Source organism: Callospermophilus lateralis, chromosome 2 (genome assembly GCF_048772815.1).
Source record: "Callospermophilus lateralis isolate mCalLat2 chromosome 2, mCalLat2.hap1, whole genome shotgun sequence".
Lineage (NCBI taxonomy): Eukaryota > Metazoa > Chordata > Mammalia > Rodentia > Sciuridae > Callospermophilus > Callospermophilus lateralis.
Genome location: NC_135306.1, coordinates 7,476,278 through 7,501,726, shown reverse-complemented (window position 1 = coordinate 7,501,726; position 25,449 = coordinate 7,476,278). Strand labels below are relative to the sequence as shown.

The following is a 25,449-nucleotide window of genomic DNA, read 5'->3' as shown; positions in this document are numbered from 1 at the left end:
GGCTGGGACTGAGTTTTGTGTTCTGGCTTGTTTGGACCAACATGGTGGAACAAGGACTCCTCCAGTTGACTTGGTCTGTTAAGTCAGGGGCACCCTGCATCCTTGCTGGACCTGTGTCCCATCCTAGCCTGGCAGGGCCAGAGCAAAATGGGCCCTCACAAAGAGGAGGTGAGCTGTGATGAGGAAGAGAGGTGGATCAGAGCCCAGCTCCACTCCAAGGTCTGGAGGTCTCCCAGGTAGACCAACCTTCCCACCCTCATCTCTCCCCAACCCACCTCCCCTCCTCCTGCTGCTCACCTTTAACCTCTGCCCAGTTGTTATTTAACTGAGATTCTGCAGTCAGGAAACCTGCCAGTCCCGGCTGGGATGTCCCTGGGCTGATTCCAGGATGAGGGCAGGAACCCCTCCCTGCAGGCTGGAAAGGCCAGAACTTCTGTCCCAGGCCCATCAGGACAGGGGAGGCCTTGGGAGTCTCCCAGCTTGCCCTCCCCTCTCTGGCTTAGCTGGGCTCACAGTCCCTGCTGCCGCCCTGCGGAGGTGGCCTGGCAGAGGGTTTATACCTGTGAGTACCCCCCACTCGGGGAGGAGAGCAGGAAACCAAGGGATGACAGGTGCCAGGTTCCTGCCTGTGTCTTGGCCGATGGCTGAGAAGTTCTGGTGGGAAGTGAGCATGGAGTGGAAGAGCCCATCTGTGGATCCTTCAGCAGTCAAAACTGCCTCCTTCCAGGTAGGCGAGCAGTGACCTGGGCAAGGCGCCTCCCCTTGCTGGCGTGCTTCCCATGGATGGTGGGTGTAAATATCGCTCAGGGGTTCAACGACTGCAGGCCCAGGGGGGGCGTTGGCTGGACAGTGGGGACAGCTAAAATGTGCTTGGGGAAACTTGAGGGAGAGGTTTGCGGAGAGTGGGGCCATTATTTCCTGTGCTTTTTAATGAGGAGGTCAGGACTCGGCCATTTGGAGATTACTGGACTTTGCTGGGCCCAAGGGCACAGCCCTGGCTCTGTTCTCTGGGCTCTGTGCCTCCTCATCCAGCCTCAGTGCAGTCCTTGGAGGTGGGGATGGCTTGACACATGGGGGTCTGGGGCTCTGAGACGAGGTGCCTGGAATGGGAGCTGGATAGCCACCTTTGGACTTTCTGCTCAGCTTGGGCAGAGACCGACTGGGATGGAAGCTCAGGCTGGGCTTCGGGCCCCCACCCCCACCCAGGGGAGGTCAGAATTCATATCCTGACACCAGACAGCTCACCCAGCCTCTTTCTCCTGGGTAGGAGGGGACCGTGAGAGAGCACCTGTCTCCTCTCAGGGCTGCAACCCAAAGTGAAGCTCTGGCTGTGAACTGCAGTGTTGGGGCTCACCCAGCATCCCCCAAAGGGGCAGTGGAGGAGGGGCAGCCCCAGATGGCCAGGGTTTGGGAGTGGAGCCATCTGAGGCCATCCATACCTCCTCACTGTAGAGCCCCAGAGAGGTGCAGTGGCACAGTGGCACATGCCTGTAATCCCAAGGACACATGATGGATCATTCTTGGCACTAGGGCTCTCCTCCCTCAGCCAGGGAGGGAGAAGTGAGGATGCACCCTGGGGGCTTGGAAGCAGTGGTGTTTCCTGGGGCTTCTCACCAGCCATGGGGTCTCCCTCAAGTAAAAGCCAGCTCAAGACCCTGTTGATCAGGTGACCCTAGTCACCTTCCAAGGCACAGGCCAGATGGGAGCAGGGACCAGGATTGACCTGGGGGTGGAGCTTGGGGCCTGATGTTACAGATTCTGTAAGTGACTAAGCCACTCTTGCTATTAGGCCCTTTTTGTCTGCCCTGAGAAATGAATCTCAGAATACACCCTTCCCACACCCTTCCCTCGAGGGACAGCCTGAGGATTAAATGAATTGATGGGTTTGACAGTCTCAGCCCAGTGCAATCCAGAGAGAACTCAAAAACAGTAGCCAGGGAGGGGCTGGGGTGGTGGCTCAGTGGTGGGTCGCTTGCCTAGCATGCAGAAGGCACTGGGTTCAATCCTCAGCACCACATAAAAAAAAATAAATAAATGTATTGTGTCCATCTACAACTAAAAAAGAAATCTTAAATAAATAAATAACAGTAGCCAGGGAGCCCCAGCTTGATTAGAGGACTGGGATCAGGACCCACCAAAATCAATCAGAGCTGGATTTATGCTGAATCTTTGTTCTGCTACTTGCCAGCTGTGACCTTAGCAGGTGATTCCTCTCTGGTTTTGTTTCCTCACCTATAAAATGGGGGAGTTGTGCTAAGGTTTAGCACCTGGCATGGAGGAGACCTGAGAGTTGGTGGGGTTTTTTTTTGGTGCTTGGACAAAGGGACCACAAAAAAAAAATAGTCATCTGTAGTCTTACTACCCAGAGCTAATCTCTGTCAGCTTTTAGAGAATACTTCCCGGGCTGTTTCCTAAATCATAATTATTTTAAAGAGTAATATCCATACTAGTCATCACTAGGCTTGCTCTATGAACAATGTTTTGTTTTGTTTTGTTGTTGTTGGGGATTGAACCCAATGCCTTGCATATGCTAGACACATGCTCTACCATTGAACTATGTTCCCAGGCTCCAGCATTTTTAAATCACAATTCATAACACTTTTCATTGTTTTTTTTTTTCTTTTTTTTGCATTATGGGAAGTAAGTCCAGGGGGCGCTTGACCACTGAGCTAACTCCCCAGCCTTTTTTTAAATATTATTTTTTTAGTTGTAGTTTGATACAATATCTTATTTATTTATTTTTATGTGGTGCTGAGGATCAAACCTAGCACCTCGCATGTGCTAGGTGAGTGCTATACTGCTGAGCCACAACCCCAGCCACCACCACCACCCCTTTTTTTTTTTTTTTTTTTTTTTTTAGGCAGGGTCTAGCTAAATTGCCCAGCCTGATCCCAAATTGCTGGAATTACAGGCATGTGCCACCATGCCCTGCTCATAACATTCTTTTTTTTTTTTTTTTTTTTTAATAGAATTTTAATATTTACTTTTAGTTTTTCAGCGGACACAACATCTTTGTTGGTATGTGGTGCTGAGGATCGAACCCGGGCCACACGCATGCCAGCTGAGTGCGCTACCACTTGAGCCACTTCCCCAGCCCTTCATAACATTCTTTTTTTTTTTTTTTTAGTTGTTGATGGACCTTTATTTTATTTATTTGTATGTGGTGCTGAGAATTGAACCTAGTGCCTCACGCATGCTAGGCAAGCGATAACACTCTTTTAAAGTTTATTTTGAAATATCAATACCACCACATAGTTCAAAATCCAAAAGTTACAAAGAAGCCAGGCATGTGGCACGTGTCTATAATCTAGTCTACTGGGAGGCTGAGGCAATGGATTGCAAGTTCAAGGCCACCCTGGGTAGTTTAGTGAGATCCTGTCTTAAAAATGAACTGGGGTGGGGCTGGGGATGTGGCTCAAGCAGTAGTGCACTTGCCTGGCATGCGTGCGGCCCGGGTTCGATCCTCAGCACCACATACAAACAAAGATGTTGTGTCTGCTAAAAACTAAAAATAAATAAATAAATAAATATTTAAAAAATAAATGAACTGGGGCACAGTGCAGTGGCACAGTGGCACACGCCTGTAATCCCAGAGGCTTGGGAGGCTGAGGCAGGAGGATCAAAAGTTCAAAGTCAGCCTCAGCAATTTAGCAAGACCCTGTCTCTAAATAAAAAATAAAAAGGGCTGGGGATGTGGCCGACTGATTAAGCATCCCTGGTTCAGTCCCTGGTACTACCCCTCCTTACCATTCCATTGGTAAGCACAGTCTGTGTCAATAGGATGTGAGGAAACTGCTGGCTTGTACCCTGCCAGAGGGGCACACCACTCTCAAGAGGATAATGTGGCACTGTGTATAGAAATGTCAAGTACAATAACCTTTGACCCAGCTTCTTGGAACTGATCCTTTGATTGCAAGAAACAGTGAGGGTAAAGTTATGTGCTGAACCCTTGATGGCAAAAACATTGAAAATAACCTGAGCATCCACTCATGGGGAACCAACCCGACATGCAATAGTATTTCCACACCATGGAGAACTGGCTACTTCAGAAACACAAATCAGTCATCGAGGTAGCTCTTGTATACTAACACAGTTCAGAATGAGATCTTGCCCAGGTGTGGTGATGTGTGCCTCTGATCCCAGCAGCGCAAGAGGCTGAGGCAGAAGTTAGCCTCAGCAACACAAGGCACTAAGCAACTCAGTCAACTCAGTGAGACCCTGTCTCTAAATAAAATGTAACTCGGTGGTTGAGTGCCCCTGAGTTCAACCCCTCGTACCCTAAGTACCAAAAAAAAAAAAAAAGAATGAGGCCTTAGATAAGGGTTGCAGAGGGCTAGGGATGTAGCTCAGCAAGAGCACTTGCCTAGCATGATCCCAGCACCATGAAAGGAAGGGAAAAAAGGGGTTAAGGGGTTATGGGCCGTGCATAGTAGCCCACACTTGTATTCCCAGCAGATCAGGAGGATTGCAAGTTCAAGGCCAGCCTCAGCAATTTTGCAAGGCCCTAAGGAATTTATGAGACTCTGTCTCAAACTAAAAAATAAAAATGGGCTGGGTGGCTGGATTGTGGCTCAGTGGTAGAGCACTTGCCTGGCATGTGTGAGGCACTGGGTTCAATTCTCAGCACCAAATATAAATAAAGATCCATCAACAACTAAAATAGGCTAGGGATGTAGCTCAGTAATTAAGTTCCCCAGGTTCAATTCCTGATACCAAAAAAAAAAAAAAAAAAAAAGGGAGGGAGGTTATGGAATAAGTACAATGCAGACTCATCTATACATAGCCTGATGCTATATATGAGCATAAAAAGAAAATTAACATATATTTTAATTGCTTGTAAATGCATAAAATATCTCTGGAAAGATCACAAAACTCATAACATTGATTGCTTTGAGGGAAGGAATCAGGATGCGAGCACTTGGGCTCCTGGGGAGGAGGCGTTTTTCTTGTGTACACCTTTCTGGAACTTTGATATGATGTGTTATACTGCAAAAATATTAGAACTGAAATACAAAATAAAAAGTTTTAATAAGGAAAAGAATAGAAATCCATTCTACCCCACTTCTCACCCTTAAATTTTGACACTTGAATGTTTCTCAGCATTGCTGGGCAAGTGGTGCACACCTATAATCCCAGCAATTTGGGAGGCTGAGGTAGGAGGACCACAAGTTTGAGACCAGCCTGGGCAACTTATCGAGACACTGTCTCAAAATTAAAACCCAAGGCTCAATCCCCAGTACGGCACAAACAAAATTCCAAGCATCACTCTGAAACTCATTCTCAGAAACTATGGGATATAGGGGTTCACAGGACAGGCGACCTACCTGCCCAAGGCCCTGGCCTTCACTTATAATTTCCCTGCAAAACTGGGATGGTCAGTTTGGATCTCCAGAATTTTCAGTGCTGTTTCTTGCCCCCTATGTCTACTTGTTTCCAAGCAGGGCTGAGATCTGTAGCTCAAGGAGTCAAATCATTGGCTCTGTAAATTCACCTGCTCTAGAGAAGCCCTGATCCAGACTTTGCTCAAGGCAGAGGGAAAAGAAATTGAACATCAGAGTTGGGAATATAGAGAGGGTATGATGCTGTGCACCTGTAATCTCAGTGACTTGGGAGGCTGAGGCAGGAGGATTGCAAGTTGGAGATTAGCCTCAGTGCTAGGCAAGCGATAAAAAAATAAAAAATAAAAAAAAAAGTGGGCTGGGGTTGTAGTTCAGTGGTAAAGTGCTTGCCTAAACACATAAGCACTGGATTTGATACTCAGCATCACATAAAAATAAATAAATAAAATAAAGGTATAGTGTCCATTTACAACTAAAAAAATCTAAAAAATTTTTTTAAAGGGCTGAGGATGTGGCTCAGTGGTAAAGCACCCCTGTGTTCAATCCCTAAAAAAAAAAAAAAAAAAGAAAAGAAAAGAAACAAAGAAAGAAAAGAAAAGAGAAAGAAAAGGAATAGGAAAGGAATGTTGACAAGGGGGACTTTCTACCTTGCCACAGAAGAGGACATCTGATCCTAGCATCTCATTCTTGGAGAATGGTCTAAAGGTTCAATGTCACCTCCTTCAGACTTTGTAGTTCTACAAAAAATACTTGCCCTACAGAGGACAGAACTGACACTAATATCTGTGATTTTACTTACTTATTCATTTAATTTTTGCTGTACTAAGGACTGAACCCAGCACCTTACACGTTAGACAAGTGCTCTATCACTGAGCTACAATCAGGACCCTTATATATTTTGTTTGTTTGTTTTGAGATAGGATCTCTCTATGTTGCTTGAGACTGACCTTGACTTGCTATTCTTCTGCCTCAAAATCCCTGGGATTGCTGGGATTACAGGTGTTCTTTACTATGTTGGATCCAGTAAATGTTTTTATAATTGACAGATGTTGGAAAAAAGGGCCAGGGGCTGTGGCTCAGTGGTAACACACTTGCCTGGCATGTGTGAGGCATTGGTTTCAATTCTCAGCACCGCATATAAATAAATAACATAAAGGTCCATCAACAACTAAAAAAAATTAAATTAAAAAAAAATAAAAAGGAAAAAGGGCCAAAGATGAGTGAGGCCATTAACTGAAATAGACATATCAAAAGATGCTCAAGTTCACTACAGCCAGGGAAATACAGGGAAACCATGAGGTTGGACTCTCCACCCAGTGGCCTGGGATCCTCCTCACACACAGCTGGTGGGATGCAGGTTCCTACATTGGGGGAAAACAATGCAAACATCCTGGATCCAACATTCCCATTCCATGCAATCTGACTCTTAGGAAAAAAGTGTCTGGATGCAGATGCCTAGCCATAGCTTCAAAGCCCCGACCACAGAGGGAATGCTCTTCTCGGCCAAGCTGCGGGTGCTCCTAGAAAGGCTAGACAGCTATTAAAGACACTGAACTTGCAGTGTCCCCAGAGAGGCAGGGGAGAGAGGTATAGAGACAGAATAATTTCTGGTCCTTGAAAGCTTGTGGCCAGAATTCAAATCGTTTTTTTTTTTTTTTTTTTCAAAGAGAGAGAGAGAGGTAGAGAGAGAGAGAGAATTTTAATATTTATTTTTTAGTTCTCGGCGGACACAACATCTTTGTTTGTATGTGGTGCTGAGGATCGAACCCGGGCCGCACGCATTCCAGGCGAGCTCGATACCGCCTGAGCCACATCCCCAACCCCAGAATTCAAATCTTGATTTTGTCACTTGAGCAAGTGACTATACTTCTTGTGCCTCTGTTTCCTCACCTGTGTAGCAAGGATGATGAAGATGCTAGGATTTGTGTTATAGGGTTGATCTGAGGATGGAATGAGCAATTGGGTCCATGGTGTTTAGAGCACGTTCTGGTCTAATACATGTCTAGAAGATTCCCTATAAGATTATTGTTGAATAAGAAAATTAAGAGGAATCAAAATATTGCATCAAGGTCCTAAAAATATCTAGTGTGTTTGTGATTTCAAGAGCATAGAAAATTATGGGATGCACATGCTTGGCTGTCAGTTGGGATTACTCAAGAAGAAAGTGTCTGTTTGGGGGACAGATAAGCAAAAGAAAAGCGCTTAAAGCTTCTTATTATGTTTATACAACTACTAAATAATATGCATGTATATGTATAAAGTTTCAATGATTAAACAAGAAGGAAACTAAGATAGGAAAGCACCTCTCTCCACAGAGACCTGGGGGTGCCAGCAGTGTGCCAAGAGCAGAAGTCCAGCTAATGATGGACTCTTCCCCAACATCACTTGCTTATTTCAAATCAGTTTCTGATAAATATTTACCCCAATGCAGGAAAGAGGGAGAGAGGACAGCGGTATCGAGGAGATCCCATCAGTAATTTGAAGGATGGCCTTTTATCCAGGGATTTTCCCTAGTGCAGCACCCCCTCTCCCTTTCTGAGCCTCAGCTGTCATAAGGATCTCACCATGACACTTTTTCATGCTAGCACAAATGGGAGCCTCCTCATTACTGCTTAACCCCCTCCCCCATGCCCCTCAAATCCATTCTCCATACAGTAACACAGCCCCAGGGCGCTTCCCAAGTACAAATCCGATCATGTCCTTCCTCCATAAAGCCATTTTAATGCCATCAAATTTAATCCAAATTCTTCATGGCGCTGAGACTCCCAGTAAATCCGGCGTCCCGGTACTGGGAGCAGCCAGGTGAAAGCGCCCAGTTTTCTCTTTGATCTTTGCTTTTCACACACGGCTCCCCTCTTTGCCTGGAAGTCTCTCCCCACACCCCATAGGCTTCAGCTGGGACGTCGCTTCCTCCAGGAAGCCTTCCCAAGCCCCTCAGGGTCGGTTAGGGGCTCCGAGAGGGAAGAAGCCCGGGCTTTGACTGTCACATTCCCGAGGCCAGAGGTCGCATCCCCAGATGCGACCAGGGTTTTTCGGGATCGGAATTCGGTGACCTCCACAAGGTGTCCGCCAGCTCTGTCACTCGATCCGGGCCGGGAGCAGGGGCTGAGGGCTGCTGACAGGGACTGGCTATTTTGGGACGTGCGGCAGGGTCCTACGGAGGGTGGTGACTAAAGGAGTGTATATCCCTTTAAACGAAAGGCCGCGAGGGGAGCGCGCCTCGGAAGCACTCGGAGCTGCCGGGCGCTCGGGGTCCTGCCCCCCCCACCAGGACGGCTCAGGGGAAGGCGCCGATTCCTATTGGTGCAGAGGAGGTCTTGGGCAGCGCTGATTGGCCGAGGGCAGGGGCGCGTCAGGGCGGGGCGGGCGTTTCCCGCCCGGCCTAGCTCTCCCGCGCACCGGGACTATGTGGTGGGCGCGGAGCCACCTGCGCGCGGCTCTGTCCCTGGCAGCTGTGCCTGCGCGTGGTGCAACGCCCGAGGGCGCGGCGCGGCGGGAGTTGAGCGCGCGGCCTGCGCCGCAGGAGCCCGGCATGGAGTATCAGGTAGCTGGGGGGCCGGCGGGGGGCGGTGGCGCAGTGACACGTGGGCCGGACTCCGCCAGCTTTGGGGAAACCGGCAGCTTGGGACGGGGGACTCCGGAGGCGGGGACCGGGAACAGGAAGTTGGGCTCCGGTCGCTGGATTTGGGAATTCTTAGGCTGTTAGTGTCCCCCAGTAGAGAGGGAAGGGACGTTGGTGAAAAGATCCAGAGATCCAGAGGCACAATTGGTCTCAGGAATAACAGCACCCCCCGAGTCTGCGCCATCAGTGCTGGGGGCGCTGGGGGAAGGAATTCGGGAGTATGGGGGCGCTGTCTCCGGGATTCAGAAAATTAGAGACCCAAGGGCCTGGAATGGTGGGGCGAGCAGGAATCAGGGGCCGCGGAGGGCCCAAGAATCAGGAACACAGAAAACATGTGCGAGTGCTGTGCCAGGACCTGGTGACCAGAGACCAGAACCTGAGGCCAGACAGGCTGGTGGCACTGGTTTGAGGGGAATGAGACCTCCATCCTACCCACGAAGCCTCGAGGGCAAGAGTCATGGATCTGAGGCCTGAGGGGAAATAAATAGCCGGCCCCCCAGCTACCTACTCCCCATGCCCTGTGGCTTCTCCAGATGTGGAATCTACCTGGCCCTTCTGATAGAAGACCCTGCTCTTCTCAACCTGATTGCTTCAGGCAGCTGAGTTCTGGGTCAGAATGTGGAACCCAGAGTCCTCAGGATTAGATGTAGAATCTAACTCCTCCAGGAATTCCAGAATTCTAAGATCCTAGCATGTGGTTCTGGCCTGAGCCTAGTAGGAGCCAGTGTGGTGGTGGAGGGAATGAGGGCCAAGCCTCATGAGGGCCAAGTATGAGGGTGAAGGCCCAGTGGATAAGGTCCTGGGAGCCAGAGCAGGAAGCAAAGCTGGTTCCGTTAGTCTTGCTGCCCTCTCTGCCTGGCATTCCCTGGGTGGGGTTGAACTGCCGCAAGCTCCCATCTTTGCCAGAGTTGGAAAGATGCCACTGCTCTCTCCCCACTGCTTAACCTATAGGCTGGGGCAGAAGGGCTGTCTTGGTAGGCCTAGTACCCTGGCTTGGTCACTGGTATGCTGGGTGCCTGTGTCCCTAAGAACCCTTAGTGAACCTTAATCTGCTACCTGGGGACTGTGATTACCAGGATGCCGTGCGCATGCTCAACACCCTGCAAACCAATGCCAGCTACTTGGAGCAGGTGAAGCGTGAACGGGGTGACCCACAGACACAGCTGGAAGCCATGGAGGTGTACCTGGCACGGAGTGGGTTGCAGGTAATGAAGGAAAAGCCTGTGACTACTCTTGACACCCCCATCCCCAATCTGTCTGAGAATGCCGTGGCTGAGGTGGGGACCTCATCTCTCTGTTCCAGGTGGAGGACTTGGACCAACTGAATATCATACATGTCACTGGGACCAAGGGGAAGGTGAGGGGCAGGACCCATGGGTCGGTGTCCACTTGGTAGGCTGGTGGAGTAGGGCCTGTCCACATAACACCTTTTCTTTCCAGGGCTCCACCTGTGCCTTCACTGAACATATCCTCCGGAATTATGGCCTGAAGACAGGATTCTTTAGGTACTGAGTTGGGAGGGTTGTGTCTCCTAGCTCTCTGGGGGACTGTGGAACCAGAATGAGGTCAGCTGCAAGGCCCCGGATTTAATCCCCAGTGCCACAGTGAGGGAGGGTGGGGGCGGAAAGGAAAAAAGAAATGGAGAGAAGGGCTCAGTATGAGAGGGTATTTGGCGATTCAAATCCAGCCATATCATTTAGTCATGTGCTGAGAAGTATGTCATTAGGCAGTTTTGTTGCACAAACATCACGGATAGACTTAAGTTAGTAAGTGTTCCATCAGTATGACCAAAATACCTGACAAGAACAACTGAGAGAAGGAAAAGTTTATTTTCACTCAAGGTTTAGTTCACAGTCATCTAACTTCATTGCTCTGGACCTGAGCGAGGGAGAACATCATGGTAGAAGGGCGAGGTGTAGGAAAGCTGTCAGCTCTTGGAAGCCAGGAAGCTGAGAGAGAGAAAGAGCAGGAAGAAGATAGACCCCTCCAGGCACACCCCTTGATATACTTCTTCCAACTAGGTCCTGCCTTCCAGTAGTCCATTCACCTATCAGTGGATTAATCCAGTAAATGGATTAATCTACTGATGAGGTCAGAGCCCTCATGATTTTATCATTACCTAAAGCCCTACTTCTGAACCTTTCTGTTCCGGGCACCATGCTTTCAACACCTTAGCTTTTGGGGGGACACTCCAGATCCAAGCTATAACAGTACTTACACAACTAAGATGTGATATCACTACGTGATGTAATCTTACAGGATTATGTGTTCCATCCGTTGGCCAAAATGTTGTTATGTGACACTTACATATAAGGCAATGATCTGTCTTCTAAAATAATATTTTTGGGTAGAAGCCTTAACTGTTGGCTTGGGTCCATGTGTCTTTGTGGCCACCCAGAGATGTGGCATAAACACAAAAGAATGGGCCTTGTCCTTGAGGGCAGAAAGACAGACATGTGTTAGCAGAGTGACTGATTGGTGAGTGATGGGGAGAGCAGGGGATTTTTGGAGCCCTCAGAACAGGCTAGACCATGATGAGAGTGAGGGGTCTTTCCCTCCCTCTGAAGGGGGTGTCTTACTTGAGACCTATGATGTAGGGTGGGCCAGGTCATGATGCGGGGAGTGCAGGTGCAAGGGCCTGGAGATAGAAAGGGGAAGATAGGGGCTGGAGGGACTAAAAACAGCCCAGAGGGAATGGGGCACAGGGAGAAGCCCAGGGGCAGGGAGAGGTGAGGCCTAGAGACCAGGACATCAGCCTCTGCAGGGCCTGAGAGGATGTGCGAGGAGCTGGGTCTCTCTTGAGGGCATCAGGAGCCTTGGGAGGATATTCAGCAGGGGAGTGACTTAGTCAGATGTGTCTTTCCAAAGACAAGTTTGACTGTAGGGCAGGGGAAGGCCCTGGGGCTTGGAAAGGGAGTCCCGATGACCCGTCTCCCGGCAGCTCTCCCCACCTGGTGCAGGTGCGTGAGCGGATCCGCATCAATGGGCAGCCCATCAGCCCTGAGCTCTTCACCAAGCACTTCTGGCGCCTCTATCACCAGCTAGAGAAGACCAAGGTGCCCATGCCAGGGTGGGGTAGGGGGTGCTGCACATTCTGAGACCCCATCATCCCAGAGCAGGGGCTGTGGGGGCCCAGACCCTAATGTGTTTCTGTGCCACAGGATGGCAGCTGTGTCTCCATGCCCGCCTACTTCCGCTTCCTCACGCTCATGGCCTTCCACGTCTTTCTCCAAGAGAAGGTGTGTGCCCACTCCCAGAACACTGGATCTGAGGCATTGGGGACAGGACCTCAGTAGGCTGGGACTCTTGGTTCTAGATGACATCGGTGTACCTGCTACTCCTGCCATTGCCATCTGGTTTTCTGCAGGTGGACCTGGCAGTGGTGGAGGTGGGCATCGGCGGGGCTTACGACTGCACCAACATCATCAGGTGAAGGCAGCGCCTATGGACTGGAGTGGGCCTAGGAACCAGGCCTTCTTCTGCCCAGTGGCTCAGGGTGGGGCGTCCTGACCTTTTTGTCTTCTGCAGGAAACCTGTGGTGTGTGGAGTGTCCTCTCTCGGCATCGACCACACCAGCCTTCTGGGGGACACAGTGGAGAAGATTGCATGGCAGAAAGGGGGCATATTTAAGGTGATCAGGCAGGCTGGGGGCAGGGAAGTACACGGGGGCCTGGCCCTGGCCCCAGGTTCAGAGGAGTGGGGCTGGGACAGGCCTTTGTGTCCTGACTCAGGACAAGGTCCTGGCCATGAGCTGGGTCTGGGTTTTTGTCCTGCCTTCACAGTGTGGAGCAGGTTGTGCCCTTCTCTGGCCTCAGTCTCCCCATTGAAACACAAGGGATGAGAGGCTGAGTGGTGGTTCAGACCCATATCTGTGGGGGCCAGAGAGGGAAGGGTGGAGGACCCCGGCCGCCCATCTCACTCTTCCTGGCCCATGCAGCCTGGCGTCCCTGCCTTCACCGTGCTCCAGCCAGAGGGTCCCCTGGCTGTGCTGAGGGATCGAGCCCAGCAGATCTCAGTGAGTGGGACTGGATGGGGCGGCGGTGGGCAGGGAGGGTCTGGGCTGGAGAGGCGCTTTCTCCTGGGGACCTCAGCGTGCTCGTCCCTGCAGTGCGGGAGCTGCCCAGCCCTGCAGCTGCTGTCCCCTGGAACATCTCTGGGTTCTGGAGCAGGGCCCTGTGGGCTCTGATAGATGGGCATGGGAGGGCTTTTTGCTCAAGGTGGCGGTGGCAACTCTGCTGACCACCTGCCGCCCATCTCCCTGCAGTGTCCTCTCTACCTGTGCCCTCCACTGGAAGCCCTGGAGGAAGGGGGGCGGCCACTGACCCTGGGCCTGGAGGGAGAGCACCAGCGGTCCAACGCGGCCTTGGCTTTGCAGCTGGCACACTGCTGGCTACAGTGGCGGGACCACCAGGGTGAGTGGCCTGGGGAGTGGGCAAGTGGGGGGCAGTCATGGGAGCCTGCCTCTGAGGGTCCTGAGCATGGTGGGCTTCACACACTCCACAGAGGTCGGGAAGCTGAAGGTGTTCAGGCCAAGTGTGCCATGGCCGCTGCCCCTGGCACCCGTGTTCCAGCCCACATCCCACATGCGGCACGGTGAGTCGGACCTTCCTGCCCAGCCAGGACCACCACGCGTCTTTGTGCCCCTTCAGATGTCTCTTTTGGCTTCCTGTTTGGGAGGTCACTTTGAGAGGGTGCCTAAGGGTCTGTAACTCCCTGAGCTTGAGTTCACGAATCTGTCTGAGCCCCAGTTTCCCATCTGCCAAATGACGATGACGGGACCCACGGCCAGGCCTGTTGTGAGGATTTGCTGAGGTGACATCAGTAAGGTGCTGAGCCCAGGGCCTGGAAGATGTGGGAAAAGTGCCCAGCCAGTGGTAGCTACTGTCCCTTTCATTGTCATCATCAGGCCATCTGCTTCTTGTCCTCCCAGAAGCCCTCAGCGCATAGTAGGTGCTCATGCTGTCACATCCCTACAACAGATGGTTTTAGCATACCCACTGTGCCCGGCTGGCTGTCGGGTTACTGGCAGTGCTGGAACAGATCTCGGACCACAGCCTAGCCCTGCCCTGGCACTGAGAGCTCAGGGCTCTCCAGCTGTCAGGTGGAGTTAGTGTATGATGGCAGCCCCTTCTTAGGGTGGCCTGGAAGGTTCCACCAGGTGAGGCAGGCTAAGCCTCAAACCTAACAACTAGCACCCGTAAGAAGCTCTTGGGTTGATGCCCCTTAGCAGTGGCACCCTGTGGGGACAGTGTGCTTGGAGTTTGCGCAGAGCTGAGGACTAGGGTGGGAGAGGATCCCGAGCACTGCCTGCCTCTACCAGGGCTTCGGGACACTGAGTGGCCAGGCCGGACGCAAGTGCTGCGGCGAGGGCCCCTCACCTGGTACCTGGACGGGGCGCACACCACCAGCAGTGTGCAGGCCTGCGTGCGTTGGTTTCGCCAGGCCTTGCAGCGCAGTGAGAGGCCCAGCCGGTGAGGACGGCAGGGGCGGGGCCTTGGGCAGGGCTGGGGCAGGACCACAAAGAAGGGACTGGAGGTGCTGTTCTGACCCTGTTCTGGTTCCTTTCCTCTGGCGCAGTGGGCCTGAGGTGCGGGTCTTGCTCTTCAACTCCACTGGCGACAGGGACCCCGCAGCCCTACTGAAGCTGCTGCAGGTGAGGGGCCAGGTGGGGGGTGGCCAGCAGCCCAGCAGCCCTGGTTCTCGCTGTGGGAACCTGAATCTCCTCAGCTCGGTTCCCTTTGCCCTGAATTGTACTGAGGGTTAAGTGCAAACACGAGGCACTCTGGGGAGTCGGACTCAGCCAGGGTTCAGGGAGGGCCACGTGGTGGTTAAAGGTGCAGGCTCTGCACTCACATGCCAGGCCCTGTTAGTCACTGGCATGTGACCCTGGACAAGAAGTGGCATTTTCCTGAGCCTCAACTTGCCTCTCCATGAAATGGGGTTGCCACTAAGATACCGCCTGTGTTTGGGGACCCCAGCCTATCAGGGCTGAAGCGGCTCTTAGGGATCATCTCCCATTTCACAGACCCAGGAGCTGGGGCTGTTCATGTCCAGAACCTTGTCTATTTGTGCAAGCTCTTTCCTCTGGATTTGGGGCCGGCTCCCTAGCTGGGCGACCTTAAGCAAGTTTCTGCCCAATCCTCCCTCCCCCATCTGCACAGTAGGTGGTACCCTTGTCACCAACCCAGAGGCCAGACAGGTACCTGGAGGCAGAGGGGAGTGGGCTGGTGCTATGGCTGGGCTTCTGCAGTCAGTCTAGTTCAGGGAGGGGCAGTGCCTTGAGAGAGCTTGGGTGGCATGTGGAGGTCAGAGTGGGTGATGTCCCCTCCAGGAGTGTGACACCATGTCTTTCCCTTGGCCTTCAAGCCCTGCCAGTTTGACTATGCTGTCTTCTGCCCCAACCTGACAGAGGTGGCATCCATAGACAATGCAGGTGAGAGGGGAAAGACGTGGTCCCTGAGGGTGGGCAGGGGGTTAGGGGCATTATGTTTTTAAATAGTTTGAAATACTGTTGTAAAAAGTGCAGATCCCAGGCCTGCGGCAAGCTGGGGAGAGTTCTGGAATCTGTATTTTTTAACCAGGCCTCCTGGACATCCATTGCCCAGGAGGGTGGTGAGGCCCGGCCCTGGGAGAGACTGAGCTTAGTGGGCGGGAGCCTCTGACTGACTCCCAGGCCTCAGGCAAGTTGTTGAAATGGCCGGAGCCTCCACCTCCTCACGTGTCTGCTGTGAGGGCCACCAGCAGAGTCTGTTGATGTGACGTGTACTGAGCCTGATGCTAAACTGAGGTGCACACCACATACCTGCCTCTTTCTTCTGTCTCATTCCCCGCTCCCTGTCCCTGTCCCCTTCACTGACATGCCTGGCTCTGTACCCCACAGACCAGCAGAACTTCACAGTGACGTTGGACCAGGTGCTGCTCCGCTGCCTCGAACACCAGCAGCACTGGAGCTGCCTGGATGAGGAGCAGGCGGGCCGGGACCTCTGGCGGCCCTCCAGCCTGGAGCCTGGTGGCCTGGCACCCCTGCGGCTGGCCCCACGTGGCCTGCGGCCCTGCAGCTCCAGCTCCCTGGTCTTTAGCTGCATCTCCCATGCCTTGCAGTGGATCAGCCAAGGCCGGGACCCCGTCTTCCAGCCACCCAGCCTCCCGAGGGGCCTCCTTGCCCACCCCACGGCAAGCAACGGGGCCAGTGTGCTCCGCGAGGCTACTGCGATCCACGTGCTGGTCACGGGCAGCCTGCACCTTGTGGGCGGTGTCCTGAAGCTGCTGGAGCCCTCCTTGTCCCAGTAGCCAAGGTGGTGGGGTTGGGGGTGGGAGCCTCCCACACCTGCCCCGACTTAGCACCACGAACTTACACCAGGTGCCTTTTGATTTCTGCTTTCCTGATTTGGAGACTAACCCAGGCTGTGGGTGTTGGAGTGGGAATGTCCTGTCCCTGAGGTCCTGTACCTTGCTTGCAGCCAGGACAGCAGGGCTTCCAGGGCCCCAATGGTTGTAGGAGGCCTTCAGCTCAGCCCATTTCCCTGCCACCCCACCTGCCTCCTGGCTCAGACTCAGCTCATGGAGTGAGTTGCCTGGCCATGCTTACAGTTCTGCTTGGGGCTGGGCACTATCTTTCCTTCTCCCAGGGTCTCTGGAGAAGGAGAGAACCCCTGCCTTGGGCACCCTGGGAAAGAGCGTGGCTGGAGTGAATTAAAGCCTGTCAATTTTTTTTAATGGAAAAGTCTTGTTCCTTCATCAGATGCCAGGGGGCTGGGGCTGTAGCTGCTGTAGGAACCAGATTATGTAGAGGGAGCCCAGGGTCAGTGGCTCAAGTTCTTTGCGTCTGAGCCTCAGGTGGCCTGTCTGTGAGAAGCCTGGACTGACATTCATGGGCCACATGCCAGGTACTGCTTTGTAGCCCTTGCAGAGACCATGTGAATTAGGAGGCGTACTCGGTTTGTTGATGAGGGACTGGCTGGCTCCAAGAAGCTATGGGAGCTGCCCACAGTCACACAGCCAGTAAGCAGCAGGTCCAGGGTTAGAGCCCAGAGTTGTCGGGGGCTTGTGTCCTGAACCCAGAGCAAGTGGCATGGCACCTCCTGGTGTTTGGTTTCTCAAAGCCTTGATCCCAAGGCTGTGCCACCAAGTGAATGGCAGAGGGGACTTTCAATCAAACCTGCTGTGCCCTGGCCACCTTCTGCTGCTCAAGATGCCACATTTGCCACCATGCCAGGCCATCCTAATTATAGTGGGCAGCACTGCTCTACGCTGCCCCCTCCTCGTTGTTCCAGAGGCCCCTCCCCTTTGCCCAGCCCAGCCCAGTACGGGTTTCATGTCTGATTTATTGATGGTGAATATACAGGGGTGAGCCCAGGACAAGCAGCCTGGCCACTCTCCACCTGCTGCCTGTCCAGTGGCCGGGAGGGGGTCACCATGTGGCAGTGGTTGGGGGAGCTAGGCTCCCTCACCCCACTATTCTTGCTGCCCTCTGGGCTCTCAGACCGGGCGCCTCTTGGCTTCTGTTTCCCCCACCAAAGTTGTACCAGTTCAGGTGTGGAGGCCACGGGCACCAGGTCAAGGTGGCCTTGGGCTGGACCCCTTTCCTTCCCTGGCGGAGGTGCTGTTGGCCTGGGTGGCTGGGCCCCAGCACAGTTCGCCAGCGCAGCATCCAGGTTAAATGGCTGGGACTGGAGTTTCTGTCAGCAGTGTGGACGTACGAGGCAGTGGTCTTGTCCTCTGTGGTCCTGGGCAGCTGTGTTGCAGAGCCCCTGGGTTTGGAGGTTCTGTGGAATGGGGTGGGGGGACCCCATGGTGTTCCAAGTCGGTGCCCCCGCTGGCAGCAGGCCCCTGAGAGGTGGGCGGGCAGGGCCGGTGCAGAGAGCATGCTCCGTCCTCAGTTGAGTGGAGGCACTGGGGTCCTGGGGAGAGTGGTGGCCAGTGGTTCCCAGCTGGTGGCTGCTCAGTCTCTCCGGCAGGGGGCGCCCAGGGTTCCGGGCTGGGGGCTACGCCATGCTGCTGGTGGAGCAGGGGGTGCTCTGGGTGCTCCCGATGCTGTGGTTGGTGCTGCTGCTCTCAGAGGAGGCCGGGGCAGCCACCGCCACCACGGGCTCCCGCTTGCTGGGGGGACCTGGGGGCGGGGCAGGGGCGGAGGTCAGGGCCCCGGCCAGGGCTCCCCACTCCCTCTGAGGCTTTGCCGGGCTTCCCCAGGTGGTGGTGGGGGCCCTGGGTGCTCCCTGCGGGGGCCTGGGATACTCACGCGTGTGCGAGTAGATGTACCAGAGCGCCGCGGTGAGCAGGGCCCCAATGAGGAAGGCGCCAAAGGTGATGCCCAGCACGGTGGACAGGACCAGGCCTTTGCCTGAAGGACCAAAGCAGTGGTCAGCCCAACCCCGCCCTATTTCGTGGACCAGGAGCAGGGGTTTGGGTGCTAGTTCTGGCTCAGTCACTGACCCTGACCTCTTCATTTAGCAGATGGGCTGGCCACACCCGTGCCCAGCACTAAGCTCTGACCTTCCACCCAGAAGGCCCAGCCAGCCAGGCCTACTGGGCCATGCCTCGGCCTCCGAAGCCTGGCAGAGGCATTAATGGGGAGTAAGGATGGTATAGTCGTCAAAGAATGAGAAGGGCCTCGGGCTCCAGAGCCTGTCCAGCCCTACAGAGTGACCTTTCTTCAGCTTCTGCCCCTCTCTGAGCCCTATGCCAGCTAGGAACAGGCCAGAGCACCTCCCAGGGCACTTCAGCTCTGCAGGAGTTGTCCCAAGCCTCAGTCCTTCCACCCTCCTGTCTCCTGTGACCACAGGCCAGGCAGCCTCCCCTCGAGCCTCTGATTTTCCATCGGGGAGCATTTGCCCTGCTTTTTTGGTCCTGGCTGTGGGCTGGGGGGCCACCCTTCCTGGATGACAGGTGCCTGCCACCCCTGGGGGAGCTAGTGAAGAAACTGGAGGGCACTGGACTGAAGAGGCGTCTCCCACACTGGGGGCCTCAAGGAAGCAAGAAGGTCAGTACCCCTCACAGTGCCTCATGTTCCATCCAGCAGGCCCCGCCCCTCAGCAAGGTTAGCCAGTGACCAAGCGGGTGGAGAAGAGCCCTGGGCAGGAGCCAGAGGCCTGCAGTGTTGTTCCACAGGGTGGTCACAGCAGAGGCTCCATCGAGATGCAGCCTACAGTGTGCTATTCCGGCCACTGGGACTCTGGGGACTCTGCCCCTTTCCGGGATTTCTCACCTGAGATCCTTCTGCTGTCCCCTGATTCCCACTCAGCTAAAGGAGCAAAACTCAGAGAGACCCAGGGGAACTTACCAGGCGGGCCAGGGCTGACGATGCTCAGGCGCATGGAGACAGTCTTGTGGACTTCCTGAGGGGGAGGGGAGAGAGAAGTGTGGCGCAGGCTTTGGGAGGCAGCATCCTTCTCTCCCTGGCTCTGCGCCCCTGGCGGTCACAGCCCAGCCTAAAGCCCTGACTGTGAGTCCTGCCTCCACCACGGTCCAGCTGGGAGCTGGTGGGCGAGCCTGGGGATCTGCTGGGGGATGGCATCAAGCCACAGTCCTGCCAGGGACTTTCCTATGAGTCCCTGCAGCCTCTGACGCCTGTGGGCACTGTGGGGCCCCGTTACCCTTGCACACACCTCCATGAATCAGGTGATGAGCAGCTCGGAGGCCCAGGCTTGCTGGCCAGAGGGAAAGGCCCACTTAGGGGCAGCCCCAAAGGCCCCCCAGCCTCATACAACCAGGGCAGTTTTTGATAGTGAGGAACTTTTCACGTAAAGAGCTGGGGTGACCCTGAAAACGTGTCCAGCACTGAGTGCCTGAGAGCAAAGATTCACTGGACCATGAAGCGTTGGCACCAGCAAAGGCAGAAAGTGAGGATTTTGTGTCCTCCTTTCCTAGGGCCCCGTCCATTGGGATCACTTTGGTGATCATACCACATGGGTGGGTAGATTGCTGGGGGAAGGACAGGTGTCTGGGTGGGACAGTGGGATTATTGATGAATGGACCTGTGGACAGAAGGAAAATGGACAGATAGAAGCTGGAGCTGCAGATTCTGCCCAAGACAAAGCGATCCCACCAGAAGGCTGTAGGTGGCAGCAAGTGGCCCCAGAGCCCGGCTGTCAGAGCACAAGCATGACTCTGGCTCTGCCCCTCACCAGGTGGTCCCACATCCCCCTGGACGGCCACATCCCTGCCAGAGCTGGAAGCCACTGTTGAAGCCGGGCCTGGACCAGGCTTCACTCACCTGGGACCAGGTCCTGGGACGCAGGGCCACAGTGCAACTGAGGGTGCCAGCTGTGGGTGTGGGCACCATGTAGACACGGAGGAGAAAGCTGAAGCGTAGGTCACCCTCAGGGCTGGGGGACAGCATGCTCACACAGCTGCCCTTGGCTGCCCGGCCCTGGATGAGTTCCACGGTATCTGCCTCAGGCCCCAAGTCTAGGTGGCAGCTGTCCAGCTGAAGCACGACCTCAGGGATCAATGGGGACATGCCCACCTGCGTGGAGAGGTGGGGAGAAGGGTGTGGGCAGCTCTTCTTGACCCTCCACCTCTGTTCTTTGGAAATAGCCAGAAGGCAGAGTTCCCACCCCTGAATCCTCACAGTAGGACAGACAGGGTCTGCCTGGAGCAAATAGAAGGGTGACATCCAATCAGTGACTGAGAATAATACCATCCCTAACTGTCCCTCCCGAGCCCTCAGCCCAGCTCCCTCCTTTGGAAGTTTAATTCTGGTCTTTTCTGTAGCAATGTTGGAAAGAAAGGCACGGAAGTCCTAGGAATCTGGAGGACTTGGGGAGTAACTGGGCCCATCTAATACCTGCACAAAGCCCTGCTGCCCCAGCTCGATGGTGCTGGAGGCCTGGAGGAAGTGTGGGCTGAGGTAGAGGCCCAGCCGGAAGGAGAGGCCATCTGTGTTGATGCACTGCACCTTTTTCTGTGGGAGCACAGGAGGGAGACTTGGTCAGGTGGGTGGCACCACCAGGAAGGAGGGGTGGTCTGGCGGCAGTCCTCTTGTTGCCTCCTTACCAGCTTCTTTCATACTGGGGACTGAACCCAGGGCCACTCTACCACTGAGCCACATCCCCAGCCCTTTTTATGTTTTATTTTGAGACAGGATCTCCTTAAGTTGAATGATCTGCCCACAGCCACACAGCCGGGGCGTGCTAGGACCCTCCGACCTGAGAGGCTGACGGCATAACCCACACAGCATCTCCTGTGTACAGAAGGGGAGACTGAGGCACACTGGAAACACCTGGGTTGACAAGATCATGGCCCTAGCCCCAGCACCAGACCCTCGACCAGGTGGCAGCGTAGTAACCATCCATCTTACCCGAAGTGGTGATAAGCCAGATAGGAAATTGACCACCACCTGCAAGACAGAGCAAGGAGCTGTTTAGAACCAGAAAGGACCCCAGAGGGTCTCCCACCCAGCACACCCATCTTATGGATGTGGCCAAACCGCACCTGTGCCACCGAGTGCCAGACCTTGCTCCCCCAAACACCCCTCAGCCTGGAGCACTGGGGGACAGTTGCAGGGACACCTTTCTGCCCAGTCCTACCTCATTGCTGATCACGTGTGTGGTCACCTCCATGCCACAGCTGGAGTAGGTGCTGCGCAAGACGAGCTGATCAGCGCTGTCCTCAGCCTTGCAGCTGGGGTCCCAGAAGGTCAGGCCTGTGATGGTGCACCTGAGAGCCTGGCCCAGGGAGGGTGGCACTGTTAGGAGGCCTGGGCTCCCTGGGGCCGGACACTTACTCCCAGCACCAAGGACTGCTCATGGCTCAGCAGTCCCAAACCCCAGCCCCTCTGCTCCTCTCCCCTTTGTGCAACCTCATCATCCTGAACCATTTAAGACAAAACTTTTCTTGAACTTCTTTCTTTTTGGACTCCACCTTGTACTAAGCAATAATATCTGTGACTTCAAGAGTCTGATTTCCTTCATTAATATTTTTCTTTTAATGTAAGTATTAAAATAAAGAACTATTAAAACTACAACTGTTCATTAGAGGTCCACGTATAATCATCGCTCACACCCCGGGGTATGCAGACCCTAGCAGCAGAATGCACCTTCAGATCTGGGGTGTGCAAACTTTTCCTATAAAGGACCTGACAGTAAATATCTCAGGGGGGGCCATATGGTCTTTGTCGTAATCGCCCAGCTTTTTTTTAATCACCCAGCTTTGTTATCATAGCCTGAAAGTAGCTGTAAATGACTGACTGTGTCTGTGTTCCAATAAAACCTTGTTTACACAGTCAACAGGCCAAAGTTTGCCAACCCATCCAGGAAGTATCAAACCCTAGAATTTCTGTCACCCTTGTAGGATCAGAGATTCTCAGAGTCTCAGGGTTGAGTGGGCAGCTGAGTCCAGCTAACCCACAAACCGACATCCACTCCTCAAGGACTGCCTCTGATTGCTTCTGAGTCCCAGCTCCCTGGGGCCACCTTAGCCTTCCAGGTGAGAATGGCTCTAATGTGTGTGTATGTGAGAGAGAGAGAGAGAGAGAGATATTAGGGATTGAAACTAAGGGCTCATGCATGGTAACTAACTCATGCTCTACCGCTGAGCTATATCCCCAGCTTTTGATTTTATTTTGAGACAGGGTCTCATTAAGTTGTCCAGACTCATCTTGAACTTGAGATCCTCCTACCTCAGCCTCCTAAGTGGCTAGGATTACAGGTGTGTGCCACTGTCCCTGCCCAATTTTTTAAAAAATGTCCAAAAAGTTAAATAGCACTGCAATGGGGGCTGGGAGTGTAGCTGAGTGGTGGAGCGCGTGCTGAGTACATCAGACCCCGAGTTCCATCCCTAGCACTGAAAGCAAAACAGAATAAAAAGCCCCACTAGCCAAAATATAAAGAATATTTACAAATCAGAAGAAAGGGTGGAGACAGCTGGGCTTGGGGCTGTACGCCCGTGATCCCAGTGACTAGGGAACCTGATGGAAGGAAGATCAAGTTCAAGGCAGCCTGGGCAATTTAACAAGATCCTCAGCAACTTAGTGAGACCCTGTCTCAAAATAAAAAATAAAAAGGACTGAGGATGTGACTCAGTGGTAAAGTGCCCCTGGATTCAAATGCCAGTACCCAGAAATAAAGAGACAGAGCTACACCCCCTCTCACTTCTAACCAAAGAATTATAAATTAAAAAAGAATGGAACACCATGTTCCACCTCCCACACTGGCAAAGGTCTTCTTTTTGTTTTTAATTACAGTCTAGAGAGAGAGAGATGTGGTCAAAGTACTCTCATAAACCAGCAGTGAACATTCAAATCCTCTTTGCAAAGCCAGTTGGCAACATGTATCAAAACTTCATAGATTTTTGGGCTGGGGCTGTAGCTCAGTGGTAGAGCACTTGCCTCTCAAGTATGAGGCACTGGGTTGGATCCTAGCACCACATAAAAACAAATAAAGGCATTGAGTCCATATACAACTAAAACAAACAAAAAAAACACTTCATAGACTTTGATCCAGAAATCCCACCCATGTGGAAATCTATCCTTAAAAAACAAAAAACAATAAACAAGGCACTGTGGTGCAGGCCTGTAATCCTAGCATCTCGGGAGGCAGAGTCAGGAGGATTACAAATTTGAGGTCAGCTGAACAACTTAGTGAGATCCTGTCTCAAAATTTAAAAAGTTAAAAAGAGCTGGGGATGTAGCCCAGTGGTAGGCACCCCTGGGTTCAATCCCTGGTACCTAAACAAAAGAAAAAAGAGAAGTTCTATGCAAAATGATATTTTCTGCATATTTATAATATAGAATTGGAAACAAATGTTTAACAAAGGAGGAGGAATTCATTATGGCATGTCCAAATAATAAAATAATATATGCTTGGTAAAATATGATTAGGCACAGGTGTCAAAGTTTCAAAAGTAGGTTAAGTGAATAGGAGAAAAAAGCATCGATTATGATTACACTCATGAAAGAAACAGAGAAATCACACCAGACAGCAACCTAACCGAAATGTCAACAGTCACTGTCTTTAGGAGATAAGATCAAGATTTTCTTCTTTTCTAAGTTTTGTTTATTATTTTTTTTTTTTTGTTTGTGCTGGGGATTGAACCCAGGGCCTTGTGCATGTAAGGCAAGCACTCTATCAACTGAGCTATATCCTCAGCCCCTTGTTCAGTTTTAAAGCTTTTTTTGTTTTGCTTTTGTTTGGGGGATTGAACCTAGGACCTCATGTATGCTGGGCAAGCACTCTACCACTGAGCCATGTGCTGCATCATCATCATCATCATCATCATCATTATTATTATTTTGTAGCAGCGATTGAACTCAGGGGCACTGAACCATTGAGCCACATTCCCCAGCCCTTTTTTGTATTTTATTTAGGGTCTCACTGAGTTGCTTAGGGCCTCGAAATTTAGTTGAGGCTGGCTTTGAACTCACGACCCTCCTGCTTCAGCTTCCAGAGCCGCTGGGATTACAGGTGAGGCCACTGCACCTGGCACATGCATTATTTTTATTGTAAATATTCCTTTGTCAGTATGGCAGAGACCACATTGTGCCTGCTAAGTGTTATTATGTTAAGTGACCTCCCAGCTCAGCCAACTGTGGGATTAATGACCCCCTGGTGTTATTTGCTGAGCTCTCTGTGCCACTCCTGACTGTTTTCAGTGAGTTTGGGCTCACTGAATTCTCCCCATGAGGTAGGTACCATTACCAATCACATTTTAAAGTGGGAATACAGGCTTGTAGAGAGAGGTGACTTGTCCCCCCCCTTCCTGGGTGGGGCCCCAAGATTCTGAGGCCAGGGAGGGGCTAGCTGTTGGAGGGCGGGCGGGCTGGATTCTCTTACCTCCACCAGATCTTTCTTCAGTATCAGAGTCATGACGTCATGGGCGCACTTGGGCTGGATCAGGGACATGAGTAGCTCTGGGCTGCAGCTCTCCTTGGGAGGGGTGGTTGGGACCGGTGCAGGTGAGGTCTGTAGTCCACCGCCTGGGGGGCAGCAGGTGGTGGCAAAGCAGGCAGTCACCAACTGTGGGAAACCAACCTTGCAAGTGACTGAGTTAACTCCCCTGCTGGGCTCTGTGGGGTCAGGCACCCATGCTGCTAGACAGTCCCGCTCTTCTAGGGTGCTCTTCTAGGGTTCACCTGACTGTGTCTTTGTGCATGGGCGTGCCTTCCCACAGCCCCACGGGTAGAGCTACGCTCACTGTTCCTTTGTAATATAACCCCTTGCCCTGTTTAGGACAGAATCTTCCATGGAAGTGCCTTGTGTGTGTCCCCTTCTCTTACTGTGCCCTTGGGTGTGGCCTACCCAGGTGTCAGTCAACCTGCTGACAGTGGACATCATGAAGATGTAGACTCAGCCCCCTGAAACCTGACCCGTGGCCTCATTTGAATAGCTTCTCCTCAATAAAAGGGGTCAGCGCGTGCTCTCTCTCTCTCTCTCTTCCTGTGGACCCTTAAGGTCAGAGGATCTGTCACAGTGACCCCGAAGAAAAAGGTATTTGCGTCTCTTGTGCGGTTATTTGCGCAGCCCAGTTAGCCCAGTTCCCCTGGAGTGACCC

The 25,449-nt window shown here is 52.9% G+C and overlaps 2 protein-coding genes across 3 annotated transcripts in view; one reads left to right on the top strand and one right to left on the bottom strand.

Moving 5' to 3' along the window:
- Positions 1–447: 447 nt before the first annotated feature.
- On the top strand, positions 448–16,684 carry Fpgs (folylpolyglutamate synthase). Of its 2 annotated transcripts, none has more exons than XM_076845411.1 (15): positions 448–727; positions 10,038–10,166; positions 10,265–10,318; positions 10,402–10,466; positions 11,903–12,017; positions 12,123–12,200; positions 12,329–12,390; positions 12,490–12,592; positions 12,899–12,976; positions 13,226–13,373; positions 13,465–13,554; positions 14,282–14,432; positions 14,539–14,614; positions 15,328–15,394; positions 15,842–16,684. In XM_076845411.1, the coding sequence occupies exons 1-15, from the start codon at positions 605–607 to the stop codon at positions 16,249–16,251; spliced, it is 1,749 nt and encodes a 582-aa protein (XP_076701526.1). In that variant the 5' UTR covers positions 448–604; the 3' UTR covers positions 16,252–16,684. The 2 variants fall into 2 exon arrangements, with proteins under 2 accessions (XP_076701526.1, XP_076701525.1); XM_076845410.1 differs by lacking the exon at positions 448–727 and adding an exon at positions 8,736–8,883.
- Positions 16,685–17,267: 583 nt separating this feature from the next.
- The window catches only part of Eng (endoglin), a 30,719-nt gene continuing 22,537 nt past the window's right edge, over positions 17,268–25,449 (bottom strand). Inside the window, exons 9-16 of the mRNA XM_076845409.2 lie at positions 24,732–24,874; positions 21,489–21,626; positions 21,260–21,298; positions 20,747–20,863; positions 20,174–20,425; positions 19,241–19,295; positions 18,200–18,301; positions 17,268–18,070 (exon numbers count right to left, since the gene is read on the bottom strand). Coding sequence (XP_076701524.1) covers positions 17,946–18,070; positions 18,200–18,301; positions 19,241–19,295; positions 20,174–20,425; positions 20,747–20,863; positions 21,260–21,298; positions 21,489–21,626; positions 24,732–24,874 — 971 coding nt within the window. The 3' untranslated portion in view covers positions 17,268–17,945. The remainder of the gene's footprint in view (positions 18,071–18,199; positions 18,302–19,240; positions 19,296–20,173; positions 20,426–20,746; positions 20,864–21,259; positions 21,299–21,488; positions 21,627–24,731; positions 24,875–25,449) is intronic.

What these genes read in the sequence shown, in the direction of transcription:
- Fpgs (XM_076845410.1), top strand. Translation starts at nt 8,746, where the DNA reads ATGTGGTGGGCGCGGAGCCACCTGCGCGCGGCTCTGTCCCTGGCAGCT. An exon ending in CACATCCCACATGCGGCACG is followed by an intron (nt 13,555 to 14,281) that starts GTGAGTCGGACC and finishes TGCCTCTACCAG; the next exon opens with GGCTTCGGGACACTGAGTGG. An exon ending in GGCATCCATAGACAATGCAG is followed by an intron (nt 15,395 to 15,841) that starts GTGAGAGGGGAA and finishes TGTACCCCACAG; the next exon opens with ACCAGCAGAACTTCACAGTG.